Source organism: Onychostoma macrolepis, chromosome 01, assembly GCF_012432095.1.
Source record: "Onychostoma macrolepis isolate SWU-2019 chromosome 01, ASM1243209v1, whole genome shotgun sequence".
Lineage (NCBI taxonomy): Eukaryota > Metazoa > Chordata > Actinopteri > Cypriniformes > Cyprinidae > Onychostoma > Onychostoma macrolepis.
The window spans coordinates 21,848,745-21,872,989 of record NC_081155.1 but is presented as its reverse complement, the minus strand read 5'-3'; the positions used below and the strand labels follow the sequence as shown (position 1 = coordinate 21,872,989).

General features: G+C 38.7%; 1 protein-coding gene and 1 non-coding gene across 14 annotated transcripts in view; both read left to right on the top strand.

Annotated features, from left to right (window-relative positions):
• Positions 1-15,445, top strand: part of galntl6 (polypeptide N-acetylgalactosaminyltransferase like 6) — a 348,569-nt gene extending 333,124 nt beyond the window's left edge. For 12 of the 13 annotated variants that reach the window (XM_058772469.1, XM_058772440.1, XM_058772459.1 and 9 more), the window contains 6 exons: positions 4,744-4,861; positions 6,710-6,817; positions 7,702-7,923; positions 12,555-12,671; positions 12,767-12,916; positions 14,627-15,445. In XM_058772469.1, coding sequence (XP_058628452.1) covers positions 4,744-4,861; positions 6,710-6,817; positions 7,702-7,923; positions 12,555-12,671; positions 12,767-12,916; positions 14,627-14,794 — 883 coding nt within the window. In that variant the 3' untranslated portion in view covers positions 14,795-15,445. The remainder of the gene's footprint in view (positions 1-4,743; positions 4,862-6,709; positions 6,818-7,701; positions 7,924-12,554; positions 12,672-12,766; positions 12,917-14,626) is intronic. The other variant, XM_058772516.1, reaches the window with a different exon arrangement.
• A 2,154-nt stretch (positions 15,446-17,599) lies between these two features.
• On the top strand, positions 17,600-17,681 carry trnas-aga (transfer RNA serine (anticodon AGA)). The gene has a single exon. It is a non-coding gene; the product is annotated as a tRNA-Ser (tRNA).
• Positions 17,682-24,245: the final 6,564 nt, after the last annotated feature.

The following is a 24,245-nucleotide window of genomic DNA, read 5'->3' as shown; positions in this document are numbered from 1 at the left end:
ACTCTTCATGTATTTTAGATGTCCAGAATGGCTGAGGAGAAACTGATTGTGGAAGTTTAGAAAATATATATATAGCAAATCCCTTAAGTTCCTTAAGGAAAACCATAAAAAGCATCACAGAAGTCATGAAAACACGTGTTCTTATGCACAAGGTGTTCTTAGTTTTATGCTGAGTGCACAAAAAGAGAGGCTGTTTTGTGATTGATTGTTTTGCATCACACCCTCTTTTTGCTTTCAACATGAACAGACAAATGGAATCATGTCACATTGTGACTGATTAGGATTTTATTTCCTTTATAGTCCACCCAAATATAAAAAAAAAAAAAATGTTGTCATCATTTACTTACCTTTGTGTTGCACCAAACCTCTATGACTTCCTTCATTATGTGGGGCATAAAATAAAATATTTTGATAAATATTTCACTGTATTCCATACAGTGGAAAGTAACCAAAACAGTTTTTTACTCTTTTTAAATTGCACAATAGATTATTACTTTCAGTCATGAATTTTCAAAGAAAAAAAGAAAAAAGAATCTGTTGTTTTTTATCTTTCTGATTATAAGTGTAATTTTTTGGTAAAATTTGATTTTTTTTGTTATGATTAAACTTGTCATTTCCATCTTTCTTCCACACTGCTAATAGTCTTAATAAACTGCTTTCTTACAGTCTGTTAACACATTGTGCCTGGGTAGCAGAGTGAGAACACACAACATTCTGACTTTCCTTATAAAAATCCCTCCTTGCTCCAGGCAAAATCACACAGATCCCCTCCATGTTCGTTTTCACTTCACATCGCCTCACAGGAAGGGCTCATCTTGTTAGATTTATACTTAGCTAGGGGGTCTACATCCAGGAGGGCCCCCCTATTTCTATCTCTCTCTCTCTCTCTCTTGTATCTTCCTCTCTCTTCTTCTGTATTAATGTATTTGACCTGCTGGAATGCTCCAGTGGTGCAGAACACTCCTGATGAGAGGTTTCTCTGCTTCCTTCACCTGCCTTTTCTTCACACACACTGACACTCCACCACATCGACCCCCACTCTTTTACGCCGAGGCCTAAATAGCCAATCAATACGGTCACCGCAGCTGTTCCTACATCCTTATATTTACCTCGCACGGCAGCCTCACCACGCAAGCGGCCCCCTGAAGTAATCAGCTCCCTCCTCTGTGTCTGAATAAGAGACCGAATGTTGAAAAACAGACACATCCTAAATGGACCGTGTCATTGTGCATGCATGAACGCACTAGGAGACGAGAGCGAGCAAATACAATCAAGAGCCCTAGCTGTGGCTAGAGCCGTCAAAGAAACTTGTCAAGTCGTCAAAGCTCCCCGGAGCCTGTTGATCGGTCGCTCCAATCATCCCCATCGCTGATTCTTGCCTCTCCTGATGTCTAAGTGATTCTATTTCTTTCCGCCTGAGTCTCCTAGCTGGGTGCCCAGCTGATCAAATAAACCATCAGCGAACCCCATAGCCAATGAGCTGGCTAAGCATCCACACAGTCCATCGTCTGCTACAGCCAAGACACAAACGTCCATTCCAGGATGGCATGTTCCACAATGCCACAAAATCTGCTGGAGCTGCTGTTACTGGCGGTGGAAGGGAAAAAAGCAACATGGTCATTTCTCCAGTGGAGTGCTTGTTCCTCCATTAGCTGCCTTAATTGAGTAGACTGTTATATTTCAGCACCTTATTAAATCGGAAGGAAGCAGGCCAGAGAGTATTACGTGAGAGTAAATTGATTTTGGCGCCGTGCTGCTCATCTACTTTGGCCGCCTGTACACAAACCCATTCCTCCAATTATTGTTTATGGCTTGCCTCTTTGTCTTTACTCTCTTGCTCATTCTCATTCATTCTCCTTTCTGCTTCCTGCTTTTAGCCATCCATAATATTTTGGCTCTGTTTAGTTTAGATCACACAGAATCCATGCAGCACTTTGCACTTTTCATCTTTGTTAAATGCTGACCGTGAGGTTTCCACCAGATACTCTGCACTCAGCAGTCACATAATTATTTCATTTTAAATCTGAGAAAAATCAGCCTGATATATCAGTATGTATTTGTAGGTCAATCCATCTGTTGTTTAATTGTTTTGTCTTTGATGAAAGATGATATTAAGACTTCATATTAAATCCTTCCTTTTATTTATTTTTTTAACTCCTCCTGCAGATTCAGTATATTATTCAAAGAATTTAATCAGATGATCAGAGCTGCAAAAAAATCTGAAATCGTTCCATAGAAATGGTTTCATGAAGTGAACAGTGAAGATGCCAATCTGACTGTTTTTGACAATGATTTGGTGTATTGAAACATGACTCTAAAATCATTTCTATGATGGATTAAGGGAGTAATTTTGACACAGCAATTCAAATGTTTGGGTTAGTAATTAAAGTTAATACTTTTATTCATCAAGGATGCATTAAATTAATCAACACAACATTGAAGACATACTGTAGTTTATGAAACAAAAATATTTGTATTTTAAATAAATGCTGTTGTTTTGAACTTTATAGTCATTATATAATCCTGAATGTATCATGGTTTCCACAAAATATTGAGCTTTCAACATAATAATTAATGTTTCTTCAGCAGCAATCTTAGATTTATTTCTGAAGGATCATGTGACACTGAAAACTGGAGTAATGGCTGCTGAAAATTCATCTTTGACATAATGAAAATAAATAATATTTTGAAATATATTAATATAGAAAATATAGTTCACTGAAATTGTAATCAAATTTTATTACTGTATTTTTAATCAAATAAATACAGCCTTGCAGAAGAGACTTCAAAAACTCCCAAACTTTTCAACAGTAGTCTATGGTAGGTCTATTTTTGGTAATAATTTTGCCTAAATTCGTGAGACTAGTCTTTTTAGATTTCTTGGGGCACATTGATTAAAATGATACCCGTTATTCCTACATCATCTAAATTAGGCTTGTCTATGCTTTTTTAGTTTATGCAAACAATTCGAAGAGGACAATTAGAGAGTCACGCCTCTTAGTAAACACAGTTGTCAATTTCAGTGACTGTGTAAAGGCCACCCGCACCACTACCACCAACGACGGATGAAATGTCCGCCCATAGATCATCTCAGCTTTACCCCCCATGCTCAAAATACTGAATAAATAAATCCACCACAAATCCTCTCTCAACCCAGGGCTCTCTGTCGTCTGTGCAGTGTGCAAGTGCAGTATATGCATAACCATAATCCCAAAACATGCTGTCATTCCAGCCCTTGCATTACCATATTTCATCCCACATGCGCTATTAAAAGATTGCATTACTTACACCAACAGACACGTTGTACCGCTTCATGTCTGCTTTAGCCAAGTCTCGGGATTCAAACGCCACTGAACAACTGGAGAGATCCATTAAATCCATCAGTATCCCCTCTCAAACCCCATTGGCAGGCTTAAGCCCTGTAAGTACATGTGACATAACGACTGAATGCAAGTTTTGGAAGCACAGTAAGCATTAATGAAAATAGCACAATGAGGATAACAGCAACTCATCTGCATGTTTGATTGACATCTGCTTAACTGCAATGCTCTCTCACTTTGATCTGCCTTGAATTGGTCACTAAATCTCACTTCTCACATAAGTGATTTTAACTCTGAGCCTGATCATGTCACTGAGCAGAATTCAGCTTCCAGCTTGTGTCTGATTCTACCATCAGGGACTGTTTGCAGATGTAGATTATGATTCACCTTTCAAAACACAGAAGCCTGGGGAGATGCATGAAAGTAAAAGGAGCTTATTAATTCATGCTATGATGGTTCCATGTGTTATATAGTGCAGGAGGGATGCCCACTGAATCCTGTCACTACACACAAACCATCTGACAGCTGACATATTGTAACATTAGTACAGTTATATGGTTGAAAGACCTATCTGTCTGTCTGTTAAAATAACTGTTGTCTTTTTAAATATATTTTAAAATGTCATTTATTTCTGTGATGACAAAGCTATCTGTCGGTCATCTCTGTAAGGTCTATAAACCTTCAAACTTGAAGGATTATACAGCGCTTTCTTTCTTTTTTTTTAAGGTTTGGCAGATTTTGCTAATTAAAAATAGTTATATGAGTTGCTTTGGATTCTATTTATTTTAATTCTGCTCCTTTACATTCAAATGGTAATTCCACAACTTGTTTGCTACCTCAATTCAAATTCAGTTCAAATTCAACTGAATAATAGTAATTGGAAATTAATGACAAGTAATCAGATGTTGCCAAGAGGCAACTAGAAACTAGAAGTTTTTACACTATTTATGACAATGCAAGCAGCATTATTCTGGCACAGACTCTCTGTCTGTGCACTGTTGGATTTGTGTTCAAAGTTGCACTTATTATGAGTCATGTACATATGATAAACACAGACCCGATGATTAGTCAACTACTTTCCTGTACAAGTTTGCTGATAATAGTAGTCATGCAAGCCCAAGTGTATCCACCTACTCATCAATATAGTTTTTTTTTCTTATATACATTTATTGATTTATTCAATATAACCCAAAGCCATATACAAGTGAGAAAAAATATAACACAAGTGATCCATCATGACAATTTTATTAAATACATTTATATTAAGTGACTGTTCCGTCCTGAGTTTCTCCAGGGGTTATTTGACCTTAATTTGTGGTCCTTCCTGCACACTGTCCTTCAGGTTCTATTAAGACTTTGTCTAAAAAATGCAGTATGAATTCTAAGAAATGGCTGAGCATGTTGCTCTTTCTGCTTCCCGCAGGTCTCCTGTGATGGCCGGAGGCTTGTTTGCTGTAAACCGACAGTGGTTCTGGGAACTGGGAGGATATGACACAGGCCTTGAGATCTGGGGCGGCGAGCAGTTTGAAATATCCTTCAAGGTGAGTTAAAGCATCTGGGTCGATTCCTCTATGCAATTCTCACAGACCTTACGAAGGCTGCTTTCTGCAGTTGGCCTTTCAAACTAAAATAATCAAACAGAGCACAAGAAGACACACCTTCCAAAACCACATCCAATAGCTCCTGATCCATTGCAAACCGATAACTCTAACTATACCAGATTCCTTTTCTCACACTTAATGTGAAGCGCTCTGTCTGTCTGTCTAGACAATCTTTTCTCATTCTTTTCAACAATAAAGCCCGAATGAGATTGGACGGCAGAGGTTATTTTCTTCACTGTCTTACTAAGCGAAGCCTCAAAGCCAAAAAGCACAAAATAAAGCGGTGAAGATAGCGGAGCTGTGAGTCTGCGCATGTGTGTTTTTGTGTTTAGACTGGCTAGACTGCTGAAACTAATTAGATTGTGTGATCCAGTGATTGGCTGTGGCTCTGAAGTGATTCGGTTTTGATTAGCGGGGCCAAAACTGGCACCGATGGATGTGAGGAAGTGTTCTATTTATCAGTTCTGACATACCTGCCACCCCACTCTTTTTCATTAGACTCTCACTTGTGCTGGCACTGAACTTTGTTATTGGAACACCATCCTCTGCGCCTTTCTAGTAACTATGGCAACTGCAAAAATAGTTTAGAGGCTAAACCGGCTGTTTGACAGGTTTTTTTTTATTATTGTTATTTACTTTTATGCATGGTATTTGAATGTTATTATTTGTCATAAAGTTGTACCATTCACCGTTTACCTTGAAATATGGTCGTAAAATACTCCATTTGAAAACTTTGGTACTCTAACACCGTGTCTCCATTCGGATCCGACATGCAACTACAAACTGAAATAAAAGCCAGGGCTGATTTGGCCTGGCGTCATCCCATTGATTGGTTGCCTGCCATGCTCTGTCCAAGTTTCATCCATCTGTTCGATGTAGGCAGCTTTCTAAATGCAATTCAAGTCATCTTAATATCTAAAGTCCTGCCATGGCTGCCTCCCTTCATGCTTTATGATAAAAGAGGCTGTGAAAAAAATGTGAAAATGATTCCTAAAACTTCATTTGTTACATGGCTTCCTCGTTTATCCTCAAATGAGAGATCGGCAGGGGCTTTTTCTCGCTCGCTTTGTAGCACTGATGTTTCCAACGATTCTCTCCCCATAACGATGGGTTCTGTGAAGTTAGCTTGACCGCTAACCCGTCGCCTGGCAGGAGAGATGGGTCTGTGCAGTTTGATATCTGCAGACAGCTCTCTCGAGCCCAGCGGGTGACCGAGGAAGAGAGAAACCATCAGACTCAACTCGTCCAAGTAGAAGCCCCCTCCCTCTGCCTTCTCACCTCCCTCTGTGTGTCAGTGGCCCTGGCCGAGTCCACACTCCACCATGCCTGAGCCAATACTCGATGCAGACAGTCACATCAAAGCCTTGGCCTTAGTAGAACAGAAAGAGAGAGATGGGAAGGGAAGCATATTGAACGCTCTGCTTTCTTTCTTTATCTCTCTTTTCTTTTGGTTTAAAAAGGAAACATAGAGACACAAGCGTGAGGCAGTTGGAAAACTCTAGTTCTTTCCTACAGCGGATGCCAGTCGATCCGTAATTGGAGCCCACGGTGAGGACGTTGCTTGTTGCTGGTATGATGTGGAAGCATAGCAATATTTCTAGCTAGTCTGTCCACATATTCCCACTGAGACCTTCTCAGTCTACCTGTGCAGGAGCTCACAAGGATGTGATGCATGAGGCTTTTTGAGCTTTTTCAACTGTCTGAGAGAATGAAGGATGGAGACAACTCTGCATGTACTGTGATGTAGTATAAATGTTTGAGAATGTGTGTGCGTATGTGGTTTTTCAGGTGTGGATGTGCGGAGGCAGAATGTATGATGTACCTTGTTCAAGGGTGGGCCACATCTACAGGAAGTACGTCCCCTACAAGGTGCCTTCAGGGACCAGCCTGGCAAGAGTGAGTAGAACTTCCACTATCCTTCCAAATGAGAAAGGATGGAGTGTTTCTCTACAGTGGCCCAATTCTGCTAGTTTATAGTGCTCTAGATTCACAATGTTCCTGAGACAATCTTATTCATATTTTGCACACATGATGAAAGATAAATAGTACGGAGACAACAGGCAGCACTCTACTGCTCTTGACAGTGTGTGTGTGTGTGTGTGTGTGTGTGTGTGTATTAGGGTTTGAATCTTCACTGGTTTCACAATTCAATTCACTTACGATTATGTTTACGACTGCGATTACGATTATCATGTCAACGATTCCATTAAATTCGATATCACGATGCATTGCATCCTCAATTTTAAATTATATGAGCAAGCTATAAGTGATAAACAAAAAGTACTTTCAGTATCTAAGACTGCTTTAAGGATTCCAAAAAATTTACAGTTATGGGTTTTTCTTTTTTTCTTCAGCATTGTTGCTGTTTTGATGGAATCATAGACAGTGGCGGCTTTAATAGGCAGCATTCGCACTAATACACAGATCTATTTCGACATATCAGATGTTTTGTCCTGTTCTGAAAACATAACTGACTGTGTTTACATCAATTTCGTATCATAAAATTATTCTGAGATGCAAGTGCATTTAACGTCTCAAGATCAAGCTTCAGGACAACAAACACAAAGTGTGTTTCTTACATCTAATATGTACTGCATTCCAAACGGCATAAATTAAAGCATATCCATACGTGGGGAAAAAAACTAAGCTCAGAATCGATTCTGAAATGTTCAGAATCGATTCTGAATCATTGAAGAGAGAAATGCGATGCATCGGAGAATCAATATATTTTCCCACCCCTTCAAATGATAATCATATATTTCCCTTAATTCATCTCATAGAACCTGAAACGAGTGGCAGAGACATGGATGGATGAGTACACAGAATACATCTATCAGCGCCGGCCCGAGTACCGCCATCTCTCCACCGGTGACCTGACCTCTCAGAAAGAGCTCCGCAAACACCTCAAATGTAAAGACTTCAAATGGTATATGAACACTGTGGCCTGGGACCTGCCCAAATATTACCCACCTGTGGAGCCACCGCCAGCTGCCTGGGGAGAGGTGGGTGATCAAAGACCTTGTTAAAATGTGCACATGCCAGGATTGAGCAAAGTGCAGAATTCAATCATTCATTCTTTCAATCTTTCAATCATTCTATTCATGATTTGGAATTTGAATTGGATTAGCTACATAAAGATGCTGAAATGGAACTTGAAAGGGAATGAATGTAAGTGGCTGTGAGTTTTAAAGAAATCAGTGCAGTTTCACAACAGAGCAATTTGAATAAAATTAATTTTTGTGTATATAGTAACAGTGGTGTATATGATGGATGGATGGTTAGATGGATAGATAGATAGATTCCCCGCTTGCTTGGTTTGAGTTACGCACAAAAAACGACACAGTCGTGAATACATCTTATGTGAGACAAAGCATAGATGCCAGTACAGTTATAGGCGTGTGTGTGTGTGTGTGCATATGACATAGAGTTTATGCAGAAATGTTCATTGATTTATGAGAAGCATTGCCTGGTGAGATATAACATATTTTTCACCAAAGACAAGCAGGCGGCCGATCCTCACCTAAACCCGTGCTGTCTAATATACAGCGACATCACATCGTAACCATTGTTTGCATCACTGCTTCCTAATCCATAAATAAACAGAAGATGCGTAATACATTTATTACTCAAGCTGATACAGGAAGACAGGCTATTCAGGTCATTCATTATCATCTGGGTTTCCTGTGCCAGAACAGCAGTTCTCGGGAACACGTGTGGAGAAACGGGCCTGCCATTTCTCTCCATCTGCAGTTCTGCCATGTCTGTTATAGTGGGGGGTATTTAATATGCATGGACTGATTCCCATCTTGTGCATTTTGATGGGCCTTTTTAATCACTGCTGAATGATGTACCTCACAGACATCATGCCTTAATGAATCCCCCCGGGGAACACCATCTCCTCTTTTTTCAATCCCCTGCCGTGATGTGTCAGAAAAGGCAAGTAATAATTTACAAATGTAATTAATTTCCCATCCAAATTAATTGGAGGGCTGACGCTTACCGTAAAGCATATTCATCTATCCGAACTGCACATACAGACTGAGGTAGTAATGGAAACTGTTTCAAATGTTTCAGTGGAGGCGGCCCAAAAAAGTCCATTAGCCAACAACATGCCGTCCGCTTCACTTATTGGCTCTCTTTGCATTAGCGACATAAATTGTTAGTAAAAAGGAAAGGCTGTGTAGCGTGCGGCTGGGGAACCTGCTCGGGGGAAATTTATGCATGGTAAATATCTCCTTTCCTGAGGCGAAATGATAGTAATTTGACTGTCAGGCTGATAGCTTCATATGCCACATTCTCTAGCTGGTCTGCCCGCGTGGCCACCTGTCACCCCACTTGATGTATTGCACAATAAAAGAGCCTCATTGGACTTTCGAAGCCACCCCTAAGGGCCATGACAGAGAGAGAGAGAGATGGGTTGCTAAGGAATGAAGCGGGCCCTTGTCGGCATTTTCAGCAAAGGACAGGGGTCACCGTCGGCATGACCTCCAGCTGACAGGGCAGTGAAATGGGTAAGCAGGCCGTCAACCATATGCCACTCGCCCACCTGCACGTGTATATACTCTCTCTCTCATCCACAGCTGTTTCATTGCCTCTTCAATACACTCAAATACCTTAAATAATGCAATCAGCAGACTTTTCAGCCACTTCTATGCTCATAGCCATTGCTGCCAAAGGCTGTTATAATGTAAATGCAGTTGTTAGGTTTCCTGTGGCTTGAGAGGAAGAAGAGAAGAGAGACCCATGCTGATTTGGTCTGATTCTGCTGCATTTACCTCTAAAGAGCTTGCGATTGCATGCACTCTTCTAGTGTAACCTCCTATACTTTAATTTATATTCTTGCTTTATTTTGTGGTATAAATATTATAAATCAAAACTGAGCACGAAAAAAGTGCTACACCAAGAACAGGTAGTAGGTGCTAATGATTTGACTTGAGCAGCACTTAAAATGATGCAAGAATGTTCTTGCTGTTTCTTTCTAATCAGCACAACCTCCTGCTGAATTTTAGAGGAACTTTAGAAATGACGAGAACAGAGGCTTTCGAAAAGCCACAACACTGGCTTTGAGCTTCTTAAAACATACTGGAACACATTTATAGCTGCTCTGACTTCACAGAAATGGGGTTTGGTAGTAAATTGCTTGCATCCAGCAGTAAATTAGATTCTAATGCATGTCTTTGTTACCATGCTGAACAAGTCAAATAATTCATCCCGAAAACATCAGTCAACGGCAGGCACAAGGCAGGTCCAAAAGAGAGCGCGAGGCTGCTAATAGACAAGAAAATGAATTAAACATGTTTTCTTTTTATAACCTCAGGAACAAAAATAAGCTTTTAAGAATGAACTGGCAAGGAAGAGCTTGGTGTGACCTTGCTTTTCGCTTTCATTTTGTTCCATTTGTCAGACTTGTCCTCGCTCGATTGTCCAATCCAGCTCATTTGAAAAGAAATCACAGCTCAATTCGGGTGCACCGCTTCCTTTCCCGTAAATAATAAGCTGTAAAGTGTTAACCTGAACTGTAATGAAGACCAACGCAAGGGTTAGGACCTTTCATTCTGATGTCATGCATTGTCCTCGCCCACCTCAGAAAGCTTCTGATCCATCTGCTGTAGAAACCAGTTTGATTGCATTAGTTTTCAACTGTAGCTTAAACTCATTCAAACATTTCGAGTGAATTTTAGTCTTTCTGACAAGCAAGCAATAGCAAATGCATCTAGTCACCAACAAGAAAAATCTGCTTTAAGTCATGCGTTCACAGAGCAGAAAGCATGGAGCAGAACTTCATGTTGATTTGTGCTGCCTACTAACTGATTTCCAATTACTTTCAACAGTCATGCCTTGCCAAGAGCTCAAAAACCCTAAATCCCTCACCTCAATCGTTCAGGACTCATGAGCGTGAGAAAAACATATTTGAGGAAGCGGGCTCCAACAAACACCCTGTAATCTGTTTCCTCTTATGGCCTTGGTATGCAGTGCACAATTTCAGCAGTGGAAGCTTATGCATTGTGCATGCACTACACTGCACAGCATAATATGTTCCACCACAGTTCATCCTCTTTGTTAGGTCTCCTTTTTGTGTTTGTGTGTGCGTGCGTGTGTGTGTGTGTGTGTGTGAGTGACCTTGCCCCAGGCCCTGGTCCCCTCATGTCTCCCTAGTGAGGTGAATAAGTGAGCAGAATTGGCCAGAACTGCTGCCCGCTCTTCTGTGTCTGCTCAGGAGGCAGTGGCTCCAGCCGCTCATGCATTATTGAGCTGCACTGTGACAACAGTCGGTACACCTGAATGCCTTAAAGAAAATTAGGCGACCTGGACAGCCAATCAAAAAATGAAAAAAAGAGACCAATATAAGGACAAGGGGCAGCAGAACTCTCTGGAGTTCATGCAGTGGGGAAAGTGCACATGTCTTTGTGAACAGGTGTATTTTGAATGAATCATTATTTAAATAGGCCGATTTAGCACTTGAACAGATTGGAGACCAGGGGTCGCATTGTGCCTCACTGCACAGTTGGGGAAGAAGTGAAACTTTCGGCTAACTGTTACCTTGAATCCACATCCGAGAGAGCACTGTAGAGGTGATTGTTATAGTCAGGAAGTACTTTTCTATCACATCTAAATGGTGTAAACCACATACCTCGTGGGTAAATATTTAATAATAGAAAGAATTTGCAGATGCTTTTGACATTATCAATTCATTAATCTGCATCATTTTTAGACATTTTAATATTCACAGAACTGTGAAATCTCATGCAACATTTCTTGATAGAGAATATTGATTGCATTTTGCTAATATATTATCTTTTCCGAGGCAAAATTTAGAAATAGCGTGAAAGTTGTTCTGTAAGAGTATTATATTGTAGTATAGTATAGTATAGTATAGTATAGTATAGTATAGTATAGTATAGTATAGGATAGGATAGGATAGGATAGGATAGGATAGGATAGTATAGTGAGATTTTGTTGAAATTGCAATAAAGACCAAATTTTGTAAACATGAATAACTGGAATATAAATTATTAACCAATAATGAGTATTTTTTTTGCATTATGTGCCATTGTTTTTAGAAAAAGCAGTTTAAAGTTTAAATCAGTATTTCTGGCACATTTAAAAAGAAATTATAAATTAAAATGCTTTTTTTTTTTTTTTTTTTTGTGGTGGGCTGCTTAGTTAAAGCTGCTCACAGGGCAGAACATTCCTTATTGTTGAACCATGTATAATTTATTCAGTACTGATAAATTATATAATAAACGTACAATATTTAACAACTAAAAAAAAGTATTAGTATTGTGCATTTTATGCTTATTAAAGTACTCTTCTCACGTCGCCTATACTGAAATTTTGTGTTTGCAACATTGTTTGTATGTGTGGAGTGCCTGGCTGTTTTCCATGACTGTTAGGATGCTACCTTCAAACACAGCTGCCTATGTAGAGAGTACAGGCAGCGAGGCAGCTCACTAGCTGAAACAGTGCTTTTGTGTGTATTAGCCTACAGTACAGATTTGTCCTACAAACTTTTTGATCTCCAATTCCTTGTTCTTGAACCTTGTTAGATACAATAACAATGCTAAGGCTAACCTTGTTAAATCCTTGTGCAATTGAAGGGTGGCATTCAACAAATCTATTTCTCTTTCCATAGATCCGTAATGCAGCGTCTGGTTTGTGCATCGACTCTAAACATGGTTCCACGGGCACCGAGCTGCGTCTGGACACTTGTCTGAAAGAGGGCGCCGAGCGAACATGGGCACATGAGCAGGTATAAGGCTCCTAACTGATGATAGCATGACATGAAGCTCATTCTGTGATAGTCTTCTTGAAATTGAGAGAATCACTGTTCCCTGTGGTGGTCAGATTTTCACGTTTGGCTGGAGAGAGGACATCAGGCCTGGGGATCCCCTGCACACCAGAAAATTCTGCTTCGATGCTATTAGTCAGAATAGCCCCATCACCCTGTATGACTGCCATGGTATGAAAGGCAACCAGCACTGGAGCTACAGGAAGGTAATGCAGTCAAAAATGTGAACATAGCTACTCACTCATTGAAAAACCACAAATGTATGAGAATTACTGTACTCTCATCTTTAGAAGTAGCTTCTTCAAAAGCTTTTTCATAGATTACAGGTCTGGGGTGAAGGTTTTTTAGTCAGTTTGACCCTATATGCCCCTGCTGGTAGATGTAGTAACGTGTTCTCTGTAGATGTGTTTTCTGATAAAATAACATATTTTTCAAGCAATACAAATTGCAAAAATGTAATTATAGTATATATATATATATATATATATATATATATATATATATATATAAAAGTTTTATCATTTCTTGAGAAAATGTAACTATATATGTAGGTGTAAGCCTTTAGATTTATATATCTGTATATATATAATATATGAAAAAAAATCAATTTTGCATTCATATATATATATATATATATATATATATATATGAATGCAAAATTTATGTTTTTAAAAAATATTATATATCAGCCATTAGATGAATGCATAAGCCATGCGATTAATAAATATAACAATACTATTTTTTCAAAAAGGTTTTATAACTTTAGGAAAATGTATATATGAATGTATATTCCCTTTAAAAAAAAATTTATTTTACATTTTTTAATAAAGTAAAGAAAAAGTAGTAGGCACAGTATTTGTCTGTAGGAACGATATAAAGAAAGACAAGTGACGGAATACAATAGCTTTTGACGTTATGGAGATAAAATCCATTACAGTCTACATGATTAATGTTTTACTCCCAGGTGTTACATTTTCATATAGCTTCATACATTTTCATATTCCATCTCTAAGGAAAAGCCGCACCTGTCTTTCTCCATATTCCCTCTCCACATCTTCTTTAGGAGGTCAATAAAGTATATCTACAGCAACAGAGTAGCGTACACCTTGTTACAGAAGCCCCTGTGGACTAACGCCTGGCGCTCTGGGCCCATCACTAACGACGGAGCCTAATGCAGAAGCTCAGTTTTTCTAGCCCTCTAGCGAGGCAGAACGAGCCTAAACTGAGATATTCTCTCTCACATAAGAGCTTTAAGTTGCAAAGCAAAGAAATCACTGTCATTGCAGGATAGGTCAATGACGGCGCTATAGAGAGAGGAAATATACAGTTGAAAGGAAGAGGTGGTACCTGGCAGTGGAGCTGCCTGAGGCGCAGAGAACAGTAAATCAACCCAGGGGAGAGCGGCACAGAACTGGAGCCGAAAGCCCGAAGGCATGTCCCTCCTCTGCTCAGCCTGATCACTCCCTCAGGGACACATCCTCTATTTTTTCACCAGCTCTGTTTGGCATACTCAGTAGTTTCTAGCGCAAAAATATACATGCCCTGTGTGCTGTGGAGAACACTTTCAAAGTGGAAAGTTTCTTTGTTGTCTTCTACTTTTTGATAGGAGATTGATGTTAAAGTGCTCCCTCATTCTTTCACTTTAATTTACCTTTCACCTTCCTCTACCTCCCACCCCTCTCATCCATCATTTATCAATTCTCACATTTCACCTCCAAACTCAAGCCATGAAATGAAGTCAGCTTTTCTGATTAGCGGATTCCGTGTTTGGTTCTTCAGTTCCACCCCTGTAATCTGACTGAAGGCTAGTGGGAGATAAAACAGGATTAGACCTCCAGCAGAGTCACGGTGACTGTGTTTCTTGTTTATTTATTTTTATTTCTCTCTTTCTCCATCCCATCTTCTTTTTGCTCCAGGATAAGTCTTTGTACCACCTGGTGAGCAACGGTTGCATGGACTGTAGCCCTGGCGATAAGCGGATTTTCATGAACAAGTGCGACTCCGAGTCTGAAACACAACAGTGGATCTTCCAGAAAGTCAACACTACCGTTCTGGACAAATTCAACAGCGGCGCCAGCTCATAGGACCTGGGGTTGTGGTCAAGCCAATCAGCTGGCTTCCACACATACACACACCTCCCACAATCCTTAACGTGGGCCTGGATGTTCTTACTGTCTGGCTCTGGGTTCCTCTCAAGGTTCTGCAGCAGACTGAGCAAGTGCAGGCTCTTGAAAGAGGGGACTAGAAACACAGAGAGACACAAGGCTGGTGGAAACGCATCCACAATGAGCACCTTGCTGGTCGAGGAGAATACAAACAGCCTGGACTCTCTAGCACGGGTCTAATTTGGGCCCCCAGTTGCTCCCTATACATCAAAAAACAGTGCAGCTTTAGGACTTTGGAAGTGGAGTCCAGTGAAAGAATGTTCTGTATCAGTCCTTGGAGATTGCATGGGGGATTTGTACAAAACCAGAAAGTTTGCTCTCAGATTTTAGTCTTTTTTTTTTTTTTAACACTATTTATTTTTCTCTGGGATTGTTTCGACTGTATATTTATTTGTATTTATTTGGTGCCTTTTCCAGGTTTAAGTTATGTGTATTGACTCGGTTTTATCATCTCTTGTACCTGTTAGAGTCAAACAAACTTGGGTCGAGGCGTTGGGTTGACCTAATTAAATGAGATCTTTGATTTTTCAATGGAATCTATCTTGTTACAGAGTTTCTCGTCTATAAATAAAGCAGAAAATGAGTGGATGTGTCTCATGCCTGTGTGGTCTGTCTTTGTCATGCTGATAGATGATCTCAAAAGTGGTGGTTTGGCTCCCTCTGGTGTTGAGCCGTTTTTGTGTTCAATATCACTCTTACTTTTACAACTATAATTTATTATTCTCCCTTTAAAGGTGCTGTATGTAAATTTTTGACTCTTCTAAAGCCAAAAAATAGCATATGTTATTTTATATGTAGATATTTAGGAAACATGTTATGTTTACATAGCTGTTTCTCTTAAATAAATAATGCTATAGTCAGTAATTCTACTCTAAAATGTGCGTTTCGAGCAGATTCGGGGCCGGTGTTGTGCCCATTTGCGACTCCCTGCCAAAGTATTACCCCCCTCGTTGAAATCGCTACCTGATTACCTAATTCTAACCCCACACCTAACCCTAAACCTACCAATACTAGGGGGGTAATAATCTGGCGGGGATAAGAATTCGGCACTACACCGGAATTGCGGTACCTATTTCAACCGCTAGTTGGCAATATTACATACTTTAATCTGTATGATCCTGCCCACTTCCAGTTGTCGGAAAACACAGCGTGTTGCTGTCAAGGAATCATGTTATGTTTACATAGCTGTTTCTCTGAAAAATGTTATAGCCAGTAATTCTACTCTGAAATGTGCGTTCAAGGGCGGAATGCCTTTGTTTTGCAGTACCCATTTCAACCGCTAGCTGTCAATCTTACATACTGCACCTTTAAATTCACTGAACCTCGAGTCACCCTGCTATAAAAAACAATAGAAGCCCAATAGAAACCATCACAGAAATTACAATGGTTTACATTAAAATACCATTATAACCATTAGCTTTTTCCAGTAAAACCATTACAAAATTCCTTTTTGTAGTGTGTTTTGGGCATTTTTCCAATAGGATTTAATATCCCACCAATAGAATCCATCACATACCAGTAGACACCATTATAGTTTACATTAAAACCAATACAGTTCCCATTATAACCATTAAAACCATTACATTTTCTATTGTGTTTTGGGCAGGGTTCTATTGTTTTTTTTTGTTTGTTTTTTGTTTTTTTCAGCAGGGCACTCCTTCGCTTTTGATATTCCACTACTTGATAACTAAATCTGGTCTGTATATTGTTTGTTACCAGTTTTTTTTTTTTTGTTTTTACTTGCATGTTAATGACATTTTAGGGACAGCAGCAATTGATATCATAAATGTCCTTCCTGCAAGGTAGAACTGTGTCTTTTCCTTCTATGAATAAAAGACAGTTAATTATAGGTTTTGCAGCTTATATGGTGTTTGGCAGCCTGATTTACCCACTCAATGTGAATACAGACTAAATAGGCCCAGCAGATCATTTTAAAATATTTAATTTGTATATTTCCATAACAACAATAATCAGCAAATATGTAGGCTACAAGTAAATGTTTAATACCACAGTAATGCTATCTTATTGGTGTGGGTTGCTGTAAGGTGCTTTAGATTATGTGAGTCCATTATCACAAGTGTCTCAAGTATTAATTCAGTTTATGGTTCAGACCAATTGCGTGTAGATATCAAATACCCAAATCATTTCTGTGAATTTTATTTTGTAAATTAAAATACATACCATCACATTTTTTGCTCTTTGTTGGGTAAACATGATAAAACCACAACGACATAAGACAAGAGCCAGCTACATAATGAATGATATTTGAAATGAACTGAAAAGTGGACTGTTTTTAGGGCAAGAGCATTTTTCATGAATGTGAAGTAAGGACAAGTTGTGACATGTTTTAGAAGTTGCAGTTTTAGGCTATAGTTTATTTTATTAGCATTACTGTTGTTTATTTCTGCTGACTGACAAAGAACCTACTGACTTGCTGGATCAAGTTCTGATACGGGGAGTAAGTGAAAATGTGCCACAAATAGCGGGAAAACATTTCCACGTCTGTAAATCTGAGGTGTACGTTTCCATTCTTGAACACTAGGAGGAGCTTATCTCCTACAAATGTGTTCTTATCTTACTGCAAGTGGTTTATCACTGAAACAATCGAGTTTAACGTCACAAGCTGAGTGAATTTCACAGTGTTTGTTCGTTGTAGGTTCCTCCTCTCTGTTGTTTTATTTTTATTATCATTTATTTTTTTACAATATAGAGCGTAGTGTATGAGTTGTCGTGGCCGAGTGGTTAAGGCGATGGACTAGAAATCCATTGGGGTCTCCCCGCGCAGGTTCGAATCCTGCCGACAACGAATTATTTATTCGCCGCTGAGTGTGCATTTAGGTGGATTTAATGCAGTGCACAAACTTAGGGTGACCGTATGTGCCTTTTTTCCCGGACACGTCCTTGCCAGGATTTGTTTTGGCTTTGATTTCCTGTTTTCATACTTGGGTAATGATCGAAAAGTAGTTTGACCAATAACATGCAGGTATTATACATAATGGACCAATCATGGTGTGTGAGAAGGTGGGATCTACGGTCAGAGCGAAGCGGTGTCACACACCGATCGGTCTGTACAAGCAAACAAAGCCAAAACCTAGATATTTTAGGCAATATAGAAATCTGGCCAGGACGTGTCCGGGAAACATGGCAGACTCCGAGTATGGGTTTCCATACTTTGCTACACGTTGTGCAGATGGACGTCGAGCTTCCAGTCAAGAATTGTAGATTTTGCACTCTGGACTTAATTATTAACTAAAAATGCTTGTACGTGTGTATTTATCTTATGGTTTACCATATCATGAACTTATACACAATCCTGTAATTCAAAAGAATCTCTCTCACATGTTAATTATCTGACGTTAATGAGGACATACTATAAACTTCCACTGATTTTACAAACTACATAAATTATATCACAATGACTACAGATTAATCAAACTAAAATAAGATTTCAAATTAGGACTCTTTTTATGTTCCCAAGTTTGAATTTGTTAATATTTAAAATAATAATAATAATAGGCTACTTTAAAGTTTAAAACTAATGCTTGCTAGACCAACTGTAATATTGAGAAATATTGTTGCAATTTAAAATAACTATTTTCTATCAGTCTAATATGTTGATTTTCTGCTCAAGAATCAGCTTTGAAACAGTTATGCAGTTTAATATTTTAGGAAACCCTTATGCGGTCAGATGGTGTAGTTACAGCATAGTTAGCAAGGGTGATGCTAGCAAACCTTAACTGTGGTTTGTTATGGATCCATTCAGAGCACATAACCACAGACACTCCCACTTTAGTACAGAGCATGTATGGCAGATGTTGTATTTTAAAGTGCCCCTATTATGGGTTATGTAAGGTTCATATTTTGGTTTTGGGAGTCCCCAACAACAGGTTGACATGCATGCAAGGTCAAAAAACACTTTCATTTTCTTATAATATGCATTTATTTTTTACCTTATTTGCTCAACGATTCATTTTTCCAAACCCCTCCTTTGCGTGAAGCTGTGATTGGTCGATTATATTTCATTTAAAGCAGTGTTTGTGAGCTTTTAACGCTCCCAAAGCGGCACCTAGTGGCAAAGAATGAATTTGCAATTTGAACATGAAACGGATTGGGATTCATTTTTTTAAAATGACTCGTTTCAATGATTCAGAGTCGACTCTTTCTTTTGAGAGACAACTTTATACACGGTGCACTTTTAGATTTAAAACTTGGCAGGATGTTTTCATTCACTTAGAGCTGTGTTACACACTGCAAAGTAATTTTGAAAAATCTATAATAGGGGCACTTTAATAACTGCACCTTAAACTCAAACAGAGTTTAAGATGTCATAGTGAAAATGGAATTTAATAGACAGTTGTATGCCCTTGCAAATTAGGGAAAGGTAGGGCGACCAGATGTCCCGGTTTAAACAGTTTCAGGGGGTGTGTCTGGGTGCAGTGTCTCAGGTTTCCATTACAATAAGTAACTGTCTCTTCCAGGAGAGAGAACTGCTCTTAAGCAATTTCCACTTTAGCATGGAATTTGTAATGTGTATCAATTAAATAAATAAATTTATTAAACAAATTTGTTTTATTTCAGAAATTATTATTATCTTCAACTAGTTGACATGTAAATGTCTAGTCGACATTATGCATGAGTCATGATGACAGCCCATATCATTATTTTAAGCCATGATAAATGAGAGGATAAATGTAATTTGCTATTTTAAAAAAATGTATTTGTTCTCTAGGTTTTTATAGGTGACTAGCAAAAATCAAAAACATGAGATAGAAAGTGATATACATTTTTGCATTAGGCGGGAGCATAGAAACCAAATTGCTGTGGGAAAGGTGTGCAACATGACGATTTCTCTAGTTTAATACACATGTAAGAGCGACTTAACTTAATTTGGCGCCATCTTGTGACTGAAAACGATCACTACGACTACCCATTGTAATAAGAAATGGCTTGAATAGCATTATTATTGTCAGTGCATAAAATGATTAATAGAGGGATACGAATCCCCATGTAAAGCAGGAAAAAGAAAGCATCACTAAGAACAAGAGACCAGAAAGAGACAGAAAAATACAATAAATCTTCATTTGTGTTCTACTGAAGAAACAAAGTCACCTACATCTTGGATACCCTGGGGGTAAGCAGATAAACATCAAATTTTCATTTTTGGGTGAACTATCCCTTTAACCGAAGAAGTTTGAAATAACCAGGACTCTTCTAGAGCTGACCTCCTGGCCAAACTGAGCAATTCATGGAGAAGGCCTTTGGTTAGTGTGGTGACCCAGAAGCTGATGGTCACTCTAGTTGAGCTCCATGATCATACATGCAGATGGGAGAAACCTACAGAAGGACAAACATCACTGAAACACCGATCTGGGCTTTATGGTGGTGTGGCCAGACTCAATCCTCTCTTCAGTGAAGACACATGAAAACACACTTGAAATTTGCACAAAAAAAAAGAAATAAAGAACAAAAAAAAAAAAAAAACACCTAAAGGACTCTCAGACTCTTAGAAACAATATTCTCTGGTCTGATGAAATTCAATTCTAAGCATCATGTTTGAAGGAAACCAGCTCTTCTCATCACCTGCAGAGTAGCATCCCAAAAGTAAAGTGTGCTGCGGCCTCATGCTGTGGGGCTGTTTATCAGCGACAGGGACTGAGGGACTCATTGGAGTAGAAGAAAATCTCAATGCACCAAAATATTGAGGTAGCCTTAATGAAAACCCAGTCCAGAGAATTCAGAACCTTATGCAGAAGGTTCACCTTCCAACAGGACAATGACCCTATAAGCACACAGCAAGAGTGGCTTTTAGACAACTATGTCCTTCAGTGGCTCAGCCTGGGATTGAACCCAATCAAATATTTCTGGAGAAACTTGAAAATGTGCGTCTGCCCCCATCCAACCTGACAGAGCTTGAGAGGTGAGGAGAAGAATGGCAGATAATTGCCAAATGATGATGATCAAAGTTCGGCGCATCATACCCAAAAAGATTTGAGACTGTAATTGATGCCAAAGGTTCTTCAACAAAGTATTGAGCAAAGGCTGTGAATACTTACTACATGGGTTTTTAATTTTTTTTTATTTGCAAATACTTTCCAGATGCACTGTACGTCCCTATTTGAAAGCGAACTTTATAAAATACAAATAAGCTGTACAGATCTTTATTAGAAATAATTAGAAATATTAGAATTAAACATTGCATAATTTAGAGCTAAATGTTATCTATCACGAAAACTCAACAAACACAACCTATAACTAGAACTCTTCGTGCTAACTCAGCTGGATTTGATTGTTGCCGATTTCGCTTGATCTTAGATTGTTTGGTTCTTCGAAGCTCATCCTGGAGTTGTTGTCATAGCAACAGGTCCGTAAGCTTAAACCTGCTCGGGAGCAGGTTTATTTCATGTAAACAGGATTGATACTTAAAATAATATGTCCCAACCAAGATAACTTGATCTCTAAGAAACTTTAATGCTGTCACATAAGAAATCTGCTTCAAAGACAACATTGAAAAAAGTGTAAAGCCTGTACAAATACAACTCTCGCCTTCAGATTGTGTCACCCCAAAGTCACATGAAAGTACTCTGGTCTTGATCAGGTTAATTTGGAAATAAAGCTGAAGAAATGGAAAGATGATCCTACTGCACATTTTTATTTCAGAAAATGCTCAGAGGCCCAAATCATAGACATTTAAAAAATCACCCCAAGATGGTGATTGTGTCAGTAAAAGATAAGGAGCCTACCATGTAGAACACATTTTTATTTGTACATCAGTCCCAAGAACAGCAGAGACTTCTGAAACGATATGGAGACATGGTTCTCTTGGATGCCACCTACAGAACAACAAAATATGCCTTGCCACTTTTCTTTAGTGGTTGTCAGGACAAATGTCGGCTACAAACCAGTTGCAGAGTTCATCTGTGAAAATGGGTCTACCATTGCAATCTCTGAGGCCTTGTCCTTGATTAAAAAAATGGAACGATGACTGGAATCCAAAATATTTCATGACTGATTACTGTGAACAAGAATACCAGGCACTTCAATTGGTCTTTCCACATGCACACAAATACCTGTGTTCTTTCCATCGAGAGCAAGCCTGGGTTCGCTGGACAAGTAAGAATAGTTCTCTCTTTTTTTTTTATATTTATGTTATGATGGGGTAGGAATGATTTCTCTAAACCTCTTTTCTTGTGGATTGATTATAGGAGTCAAATCAGTATATCATTAACCAAGGTTACAATTGCTGGTGCCACAGTTAAACGAATTGTTTGTTGATTTCAATATTGTCTTTGACCTTTTTTATGTTACCTTATTTTTGAGAATAATTTTAGATTACAATGTACTTTTCATGTTGCTAAGTGCAAAGTTCAATGTTTAGTCACTGAAATAATTCTCAGCTAATCTTAAATGTCTACATAAAGAATATTGCACGTAGCCATTTTAATTGAAATTTGAGCAATTATACACTATTGAAATATGTGAAAGGGAAATGTTCAGTTATATTTGTCATATTCATGCTTTAACCTGCCTTAAAACATTTTTTTTTTCCTACAATTTCAGCTGCTATATGATTAATAACTTTGTTGCTTATTAATAGAGAAATGATGTTGTGTAAAGTCATTGAAAATGTCAGTCAAATGAAATTTCTGTCATTGATTACTCACCCTTATGTCGATCCAAACCCGTAAGACCTTTTCATCTTTGGAACACAAATTAAGATATTTTGGATGGAATCTTAGAGCTCTATTACCCTCCATAGACAGCAACGCAACTGACATGTTCCCAGGTCCAGAAACTTAGTGAGGACATTGTTAAAACAGTCCATGTGACATCAGTGGCTCAACTATAATTTTGCGAAGCTACGAGAATACATTTTGTGCGCAAAGAAAACAAAAATAACAGTTTAAGTTATGTCTGCCACCATTTTGGAGAGTACCCAAGACCGTAATCTACGTAATCAGCGTTGCTTACGCTTGAGGTAAAGTGAACAGTGAACTTCTTGGCCTCCTTCGTAGCATCTGCACATGATAGAGAAACATGCGAGGCAGAAATAAGTAAGCTCAGGGACAGTGTCTAACACAGCAGTTCGAAACTATGTTGAGAAAAGGTGGCTCGTTATTAAAGAAGTAGGGGTTACAGCAGTGTCCTTGAATTTTTATGAAGTAAAAAAGAGAACCTTCTTGATGGTAAAGGGAGGTTAGAAAGGCATTTTTCAAATTGAATTAGTTAAAATACTTTCTTTCTGTTGGCGATTTAATCATTGACATCCCTACCTAGAATCTTCATAAACTTATAATAATGTAATGAGTAATGTTACTGTACAGTTTATTTTTTATTTTTTGTAGTATTGTACTGTACATATTTCACTCCAACAGAATTAGAACCAGCCATCATATTGTTCTTTACATGTAACCTTAAAGGGGACATCAGATGCAAAATTCACTTTTACATGGTGTTTGAACATAAGTGTGTGTTGGTAGTGTGTACACAAACACACTATAATGCTAAAAATCCACTTTATCTAAAAATCCACTAATCCCTATAAATCGAGCCATTCTTAGATTCTTGGCCGAGTGACATAGTTCTGCACAGGCCGCTCCCACGATTGTTGATTGACAGTGGTGTTTTAACACAGACCCGCCCTGAGTGAACTGTTATGCGTTTGTTTGTGTGTTGTTTTACACTACCATTGAGAAATTTTAACCAGAGTATGTGTTAGACTTTTCATGAAGACCCTAATGAATCATACCAACTTGTGGAAATGGTCATCTGATGTCCCCTTTGTTGAACTGGGCCAAATTCATTAGGAAACATTAGAAATGCTAATTTTGACCTTTTTGTATTCAATAAATTTTTCTCAGGAAGTATTATGGCTGTGAGGTCCAGCAAGACTCACAAATTGGAAGGATTCTGGAGAAATGGTACTCTCTGCTCTGCCTTGCAAGAAGATGGGAACAGTTGTGGGGCTTTTGTATTACTGGTAAGGCTGCATGGCCACAACTTGTGTCTTTGTATAACATTTTATGGCTTTTCACACTGTGCTTAACCCTGGGTTATCGCCGTTAATTAAGCAATGGTTCACACCTGCGATTTAAAAGCGGTGTTAGCACCACTTTTTACCCTGGGTTAGGAAGCACTGCCCTGGAAACAGGCTTAGCACTGTTTTATACTCTTAACCCCTCATTGCAGTGCCAAACATTTCCCATGTGAAATGGTGTAGTGTTACATTGTTACAGTTACTGTAGTAGATGCTTAGAAACTTGACAGCCAATCACATGCTTCATATTAACATCTTTTGGACAGTCACGGAAACGGCACTGAGTGATTTGTGTTCTTCGCTGAATTCAAGTGCTTCACACTGGATCTCAGAGCG